Source organism: Chiloscyllium plagiosum, chromosome 10 (assembly GCF_004010195.1).
Source record: "Chiloscyllium plagiosum isolate BGI_BamShark_2017 chromosome 10, ASM401019v2, whole genome shotgun sequence".
Lineage (NCBI taxonomy): Eukaryota > Metazoa > Chordata > Chondrichthyes > Orectolobiformes > Hemiscylliidae > Chiloscyllium > Chiloscyllium plagiosum.
The window spans coordinates 58,857,160-58,866,093 of NC_057719.1; the positions used below are offsets into that span (position 1 = coordinate 58,857,160).

General features: G+C 37.9%; 1 protein-coding gene across 1 annotated transcript in view; it reads left to right on the top strand.

The window, feature by feature from the left end:
• ttc6 (tetratricopeptide repeat domain 6) overlaps positions 1-8,934 on the top strand; it is a 212,846-nt gene that overhangs the window by 48,962 nt on the left and 154,950 nt on the right. Inside the window, exons 5-7 of the mRNA XM_043698490.1 lie at positions 2,168-2,374; positions 3,452-3,611; positions 5,943-6,056. Of these exons, the coding sequence (XP_043554425.1) occupies positions 2,168-2,374; positions 3,452-3,611; positions 5,943-6,056 (481 nt within the window). The remainder of the gene's footprint in view (positions 1-2,167; positions 2,375-3,451; positions 3,612-5,942; positions 6,057-8,934) is intronic.

Sequence of the window (8,934 nt, forward strand, 5' to 3'; positions counted from 1 at the left end):
TTCCTGAATTGAGAGGTTTGGATAATGAGGAGAGATTGAGCAGCTGGACCATATTCATTGGGAATTAGACGAATGGGGTGGGAGTGGGGGTGATCTTATGGGAGCATATAAAATTATGAAGGGAATAGATAGAATCTGGGAGGTTGTTTTCACTGGTGGGTGAAACTAAAACTAGGGGGCATAGCTTCAAATAAGTGGGAGCAGATTTAGGACTGAGTTGAGGAAGAGCTTCTTCACTCAAGAGGTTTTGAATCTGTGAAATTTCCTGGCCAGTGAAGCAGTTGAGGCAACCTTGTTCATTGCTTTTAAGGCAAAGATAGACAGATTTTTAAACATTAAAGGAATTAAGGGTTATGCTAAGCGGGCAGGTAAGTAGAGCTGAGTCCATGAAAAGATCAGCCATGATATTATTTAATGATAGAGCAGGCTGAATGGGCCATACGGCCTACTCCTGCTCCTAGTTGTTATGTTCTTTGAAAATTGTACCTTTTGGTTTATATCACCTTACTGATCTTCCTTTCAGAATGTATCACTTTCCACTTCACTGCATTAAATTTCATCGACATTGTCTGTCCATTCCACATGTCTATGCCTAGCTGCCTATTGTTTTCCTCCTCGCAGTTAACTATATTTCAAGGTTTCGTGTCATTTGCAAATTGTGAACTTGTGCCCTATTCACTAAAGTCCAAGTAAAATGGTGGTGCCTTTCCAGTAGTAGACCAGGTGGATACCAGAGGATAGGCTCCATTCAATGTGGAAGACTCTGCTGAAAAACCCAGCCACAAATGCAGCAGTGGCTATTACTGTGGGGCTCTTCATGTCTGATTGCTTCTGACCCTCCACCTTACCTTATTTGTTCCACATGTAAGGTATTGTGAATGGAGGTTATTTCTGCTTCTATGGAGAAAGTGAGGACTGTAGATGCTGGAGATCAGAGCTGAAAATGTGTTGCTGGAAAAGCGCAGCAGGTCAGGCAGCATCCAAGGAACAGGAGAATCGACGTTTCGGGCATAAGCCCGAAGGGTTTCCTGAAGAAGGGCTTATGCCCGAAACGTCGATTCTCCTGTTCCTTGGATGCTGCCTGACCTGCTGCGCTTTTCCAGCAACACATTTTCAGCTATTTCTGCTTCTATGTGTACTTTTCAGCACCAACTCTGACAACTGGTTGTAGATTTTTGACCACCTTTTGGCCTTTTGAAGGCAGCAATTTAACTGAATGCATCTTGTAAATCAGATCTCACGGGCAGCATTTGAAGGATCCTGTCCCGCGTTTTATCCTGTCAGTGAGAACGGGTGCCAGAAATAGAAATCCTGAACAGAGAGTAGTAAAGCAAGGAAGCAATGATGAACCTTTATTGAACACTGTTTCAGCTTCTGTTGTGTATTGTGTCTGAAGTTGAGCATTGCGTTTTTCAAAGGATGTGAAGGCATTAACAAAATGTAGATAATTCCATGGATGAGAAACTTCAGTTATGTGGATATATTGAAGATGGTGGGATTGTTGTTTTTCTTAGAGAAAGCAAGTTTGAAAAGTATGTTTACAAGTCTGTCTCATGTAGTGACCTAATTCTTCCAAGTGAACCACACAGAGTGCTCAGTGTTAGGGATATCAAAGAGCAGGAAGGAAATTTTGTGCTGCATCAACTAAAAGAAATACCAGGGGCAAAGCTTTAGACATCCTGTGTACATTTTTACACTGATGTCTAATACTCTATTCCTTAGTGCATACATGTGTATGCAGAACAAACTATTACTTAACAAATCAGAATAGTTGCTGAATACATTTTCACACATCTAGATTAGCAACTGAGGGGCTTTTTTTGCTGTATAGTTAAAGAGATTTTTTTTTCTGAATTGTTGTAAACTGATGGATGTTTAAAAATGAATGGTTTTCTTCAACTTTTCACACTAAGATATTTTGTTGTTTCATTTAAAAAAGGATAAATTTCATTTGATATCAATCTTTGTTACAACTGTTTCAGATGTGCCTTATTTTCAGAACACACATGGCTTTTTAAAAGTGTATTTCTGTACAAATTTGTGTTTTCTTTTCCAAAGTTATGAGCGATTAGTTTTCTAAGTTTCTGCACAATTCATGGAATGATGATTTTTGTCAAATGTACTCCCAAGAATTAATTTCTCATACTACTTTGATTGTTTATTGCAGACATCGAGGGCAACAGAATATCCACCACCTTTGCATTGCTGAGCTGAGTCATGTATTACCCATTGATTTGCAACTGGCTTCAAAGTTGTATTATACTCCAAACAGAAGAGGACATGGCTGTAGTAAACTTCCGGAATCAATTCAGCTAGAGGAATCATACATGTATAAAGATGAAGATTTTTCTTCTGAACAACAGAAGATAGCAAGGTAACAGCGATCAATGTAAGCTTTCATGACTGATGTCTTGAAAATCCATTTATCGTGTACAAGAGACCAATCAGAGTATGAATGTTTACTCCCCACCTACTTGGATGAGTGCAGCTCAATAATACTAAAGAAGCTTGATATCCTCCAGGATAAAGCAGTAACCTTGATTAGCACCACATCTACAAAAATTCCATTCTCTCCATCACCGATACTCAAAAGCAAGTGTGTGTGCTACCTGCATTTGCATTGCAGAAATTCACCAAAAGCTCATTGGACAGCAAATCCATATCCATTTCCAATACAAATGATTGTACAGTATGGAGCGCTATGATTTCTATGTTGCATAGACCATGGGGAAATTATCATTGAAATGCAAATGGTCAATATTGAACAATGGAAACTTAAGAAAATTGTCTAAAATGTTTGGCCAATTACCTTTTTGAGTTCTGTTTAAAGTTGACAATTTTTTTTTTGCCACTGATTTATTAATTTCCTTCAAAAGTTGGAAAGCATAAGACAGAGAACTGAGGATATCAAATTTTACATGGCATGTTCAAGGGTCATAATGAGTGATCTTGTTGTATTATTTTAAAAGAAATTTGTTTGAGATTGCAGTGTTAATAATTCAGACAGAGAAATTCATCAAATTTGTGAGCACCTCTGGAGAGAGAAACATAGTTAACATTGAATCTGAAACTCTGAGTTTGGAAAAAGTCACATTGGACTCAAAATATTACCTCTGTTTCTTACTTCACATTTAGTGTCAGATCTGCTGAGTTTCTCCAGAATATTATGCTTCTTTTTCAGGTCTCCAACATATCCAATGTTTTGCATATATTTTAGCTTTATTAGGTCTAACTTTCAAAGTTAATAAAGTTTATTCTGAATATATAATGTGCATTTACTTATTAATTAAATTATGTAACAACAATACCATGATAAAAGAAAAATATATTTTCCCACTTGCACATAATAAACGCATTATTTGTTTGCTCTGCAGTGCTCCATGTCTTCACACTGTTGTTTCTTTATCAAATTAAAATTGTAAAGTTACAATTAACGTTTTTCTAATTCCAGAATTATCTATGAAGGAATTCCTGCATCAGAAGCAAGTCAGGAAAAAGTGCAGGATGGTGTCAGAATTTTACCACCACTTTCACCTGAATTTTTGAGGGAATGGCAAAGAATTGCAGAATATTATGTGGAGAGACCCAGAATTATGTTATTGGGAGAGTCAGTAAGTAATTAATATAATAAAGCTAATAGTACAATCAAGAAAAAGTACCATTGCAATAAATAACAGGCTTTGGTTGCTAACGATAAATGGTTTGTTTATAAACTGAAATATGATAAGAGGCATAATAATGTTATGGGATAGCATAAATTCGAATATCCTGCTCACCTCTTACAATAACTCTAACAGGTCACTGTTGGAGCCCTTTATCAACTCTCCTTTGTATTGGGTTTGTATTTTTTCTAAGCATTTTGCTTTTGCCTTGTATGTGTGGAAGAATCTTCATCCACCTCTTACAAATCAAATGCTAGCAAAGGCTTGAAGTCATGCGTGTGGGGACATTATGCACTGAGAATTCCTACTGCCTTTGTGTGTTCGGCACATTTGTTTTCTCATTGCTGACTAAGACTGACTTGTCATTGTTTTTTAGGACTCTTTTTTATTCTTTAATGGTATCTGGGAGTTGCTAGCTAGACAATATTTGTTGCCCATCTCCAATTCATCTTAAGGTGTTGATTACTTGTTTTCTTGAACAAAAGCAATCGACCTGGTATAGGTAGACCAAGGAGAGCCAATGGGTGATATCTATCTGGACTTAAAGAAGGCCTTTGACAAAGTGCCGCACAGGAGGCTACTGAGTAAGATAATGTTCCATGGTGTTAGAGGCAAGGTGCTAGCATGGATGCTTGGCTGGCTGGCAAAAAAGCACAGACTGGGGATAAAGTGGTCTTTCTTGGGATACCAGCTGGTGACAAGTGATGTTCTGCAAGGCTCAGTGTTGGGACCACAACTTTTCACTTTATACTTTAAAGACCTAGATGAAGGAACTGAGGGCATTCTGACTAAGTTTACAGATGATACAATGATAGGTAGAGGGACAGGTAGCATTGAGAAGGCAGGGAGGCTGCAGAAGGATTTGGACAAGTTAGGAGAGTGGGCAAAGAAGTGACAGATGGGGTACAAAATGTGAGGCCATGCTCTTTGGTAGGAAGAATAAAGTATACACCATTTTCTAAATGGGAAGAAAATTCAGAAGTCTGAAGCGCAAAGAGACTTGGAAGTTCTAGTCTAGGATTCTCTCAAGGTAAACTTGCAGGTTGAGTCAGTAATTAGGACAGCAAATGCATTTATATTGACAGGACTTGAATATAAAAGCAGGGATGTACTTCTGAGGTTCTATAAAGCTCTGGTCAGACCACATTTGGAGTATTGTGTGCAGTTTTGGGCCCCATATCGCAGGAAGGATGTACTGGTTCTGGAGCGTATTTAGAGGAGGTTCATGAGAATGGTCCCAGAAATGAAAAGCTTACGTTATGAGGAACGTTTGAGGACTCTGGTTCTATACTCAATGGAGTTTAGAAGGATGAGGGGGGATCTAATTGAAACGTACATAATACTGGGTGGATGTTGGGAAAATGTTTCCATTGGTCGGAGAGACTAGGACTGGAGGGCACAGCCTTAGAGTAAAGGGAAGAACTTTTAGAACAGAGATAAGGAGAAAGTTCTAAAGCCAGAAGTGGTGAATCTAAGGAATTCGTTGCCATAGAGGGCTGTGGAGACTAGGTCATTGAGTGTATTTAAGACTGAGATAGATAAGTTCTTGATTGTCAAGGGGATCAAGGGTTATAGGGAGAAAGCGGGGAATGGGGTTGAGAAATGTATCAGCCATGATTGAATGGTGGAGCAGACTCAATGAGCTGAATAGTCTAACTTCTGCTCCTTTGTCTTACCATTTTACAGTGCTGTTATTGAAGGAATAACAATTTGCTTCCAAGTCAGGGTTCTGTCTGGCTTGGATAGAACTTGTGGGTGACGATGCTTCCATGCATCTGCTGCATTTCTCCTTCAAAGGTGGTTGAAGTTATGAGTTTGGAAATTTCTGTTGAAGGAGCCTCAGTGAGTTGCTGCAGTGCATGTTGTGTATAATACACATTGTCCCACTTTGTGTCAGTGGTGAAATATTTGAAGCCACTATATCTTGCTATTTACTTGGTCAACATTGAAGACCTTCAATGTAATGTTGGGCTGAATGAGAGCTGAAGGGAAGCTGACCAAGGCAGCATAAAATGAGTCTCATCAGCCTACATGAGGAAATTATATGGAGAGATGCAGGAAAACCTATTGGTCAGAGTGGATGAAATCAGCATTGATTTTGCACATCATGTTCCATGCAATCAATTTTCATTCACAGATTCTGATGTTCAACTCAGTAAGAGAAAGAATGGTTTCCTTTTTGGTACAGTTTGTATCATTGACAATTGTTGCACGATTAATTTGTTTTAAGTAGTTTTATTTTCATGGAATTGTAATTCATTTTGTATTTGCTTTGAACAGATGGAGATTTACAAAGATGCAACAAAGTTGTTTTGGACACCGGCATTTCCTAAGTTTGCTGTTCCTATTTCATGCATGCAAGAAACCCTGTATCCCCAGTTAAAAGTGGAACTGGTAATAAAATGAAGTTTGCTTTCAAAACTTATATTCTGATTCAAAGAAAATGATGTATATTTGTAGGCTCTATGATAAATTATAATCTATAAAAGAACAGTTGATACTATTTAGACAATATATTAATGCTGTTTTGATTTTTTGAGATCAAATTTGGTTCTCTATCTGCCCTGTTCCTCTCCTGTACACCATCACAATGTCATTTAGTCCATCATGCTTGTGACAGAACTTTGAAAGAACTATCCCAAGAACTCTCCTTTTCTAGTCCCATAGCATTGCAATCTTATTTCCATTTCAAAATTGAATTAAGTTTTCAAAGTTATTATTGAATTTGCTTCCACCAACTTGGGTAAAAGGAGTTTCCTTCTGTTGCTTTAGGTTGTTTTGTTAATTATCCTAAACTGTGTGTCCTCTGATTACTGACCCTTTTGAACACTTCAATCAAATTTTCTGTTTACATCAGTCCCTTCATCCAAGTCAAAAATATACATTGTTACTAGCTGAAGGCAATCTACTGATACTTCTAGCACCCTGCTCTTTGTGAGCTGTCAATTGAATAAATCCCATTACTATTTTCTGTACATTAACCAATCCTCAATCCATGCCAAAATATAATTGTCAATCCAATAAATCCACGACCTAAGATCATTCCCATATAACTACTCCACTTTTAATTTGCTATGAGCTACTTTATTAAACATGTTTTAACAATGCACTTGATGTGTATGTAGACAATCTGCACGACCTCTCTCATTGTTTCTTGTAAGAACTGAATCAAATTAGTCAAACAAACTTTGCTTTTACCATTTCTGTACCACCTTTTATTGATTAACTCTAATATTTATAGCTAACAATTCATTTTGTTTAATACTTACTAAAGCTCCCCCACAACCTTATTAAGGCTGTATGTAGTTGCTGGATCCATCACTTTCTCCTTTTTTGAATGTGATGTAGTATTTGTACTGAAACTAGAAAGTGCTGAATTACTCAGCAGGTGTGGCTGCAATTATGGAGAGAGCAATAGAGCTTACCTTGTAGGCTGTTTCAGATCAATGCCTCTACAACGTCCACTGTAGTTCCATGAGCAGCTGGGTATGCATCCCTCCTGGACTAGGTGATGTGAGTGTTGTCTTGCCTTAACTTTGACTATCTTTTTATTTTGTGTAGCTTACTTTAAAAGACTTTTGGATTCTCTTTTATGCTCAGTCTGAATGCTTCCTCATACACTTCCCTTATCCTTTTTGTTTACTTATTCTATTCTCCCTGTTCAGCTTGGTTCTCACCTGAAATAGGAATTTATCAAACGCTTCCCTTTTCACTTTTAATTTTTATGTCTTTAATAATCCAGGGATGTCTGGCTTGAACGCCTGACCTTTCCCTTCCTCTTGGCAATGTGTATATTTTGTACATGAATTGGTTCCTCTTTGAAGGTCACCCAGTTGTCATTTGCCAAGATATATTTTCTAATTGTCTGCTGTGCCTGCATGTTAACCTTCAGTGACTTATTGATGAAGTATCTACCCAGGTTTTCACTTTCTAACCAACAACCATTTAAGAAATACTTTGTATATTAGTTCTTCTTACCAAAGGTGACAACCTCGCACAATTCCACACATATTCCATCTGCCATGTTCTTATGCATAGATTAAGTCTGAATTCTCTTGAAGGTGCTTTGTATTTTTTCACAGCACAAATTCAAACTTAGCTTTATGTCATGCATAAACTTGGAGAAATATTACATTTGCTGCCACCTCCAAATCACTAAATCAGTAATATACATTGTGAAAAGCTGAGGCCCAAACCAGCCTGCCAATGCGAGATTGCCCAATTTTTTCCTACTCTATGTTTCTTGCCTGTTAGCTAATCCTTAATCCATATAGGTTTATTACTTCCCATCCCAGGTGCTATGATTGTGCTAAGTAGCATCCGGTGGAGGACCTTATTGAAAACTTTCTGAAAATCCAAAAATATTAAGACCAGCTTTATCCATTCTGTTAGTAGCACTATCCAAGATGTTCATCAAGCATGATTTCTCATTCAGAAATCCATGCTGACTATGCCCTATCAGAATATTATTATCCAAGCTTATATTTATCAATTATTTATCATAAATTTTAACATTTTCCCTACTATGGATGTACGGTAAGCAAGTCTGTAGTTCCTGATTTTCTCCCACCTTCACTTTATACGTGGTGGGATGATATTTGCTACCTTACAGTCTGCATAAACTGTTCTAGAATCAAAGGATTGATGATCACTGTCTTCACAGGTACCTTTATAAACATACTTGCATGCACAATAACAGGTCCTGGGACATAGCAATCTTTAGTCCCGCTAATTTCTCAACATGGGGTAGGTGATGGCCTAGTTGTATTATCACTAGCTTGTTAATCCGTAGACCCAGTTAATGTTCTGAGGATCCAGGTTTGAATCGCACTGTGGCAGATGATGAAATTTGAATTCAATAAAAATCTAGAATTAAAAGTTGAATGATGACCACAAACCCATTGTCAAAACTGGGGAGAGAATTGGGCCCCTCAAAGATCAGCATAGTGGCCTTTGTGTGGAGCTGCAGAAAATGGAGAAGATACTAAATGAGTATTTTGCATCAGGATTTACTGTGGAAAAGGATATGGAGGATATAGAATGTAGGGATATAAATGGTGACACCTTGTAAAATGTCCATAATACAGAGGAGGAAGTGCTGGAAGTCTTGAAATGCATAAAAGTGGATAAATCCACAGGACCCTAGAATTCTGTGGGAAGCTAGAGAAGTGATTGCTGGGCCTCTTGCTGAGATATTTGTATCATCGATAGTCACAGGTGAGGTGCCGGATGACTGGAGGTTGGCTAACGTGGTGCCACTGTTTAAGAAGGG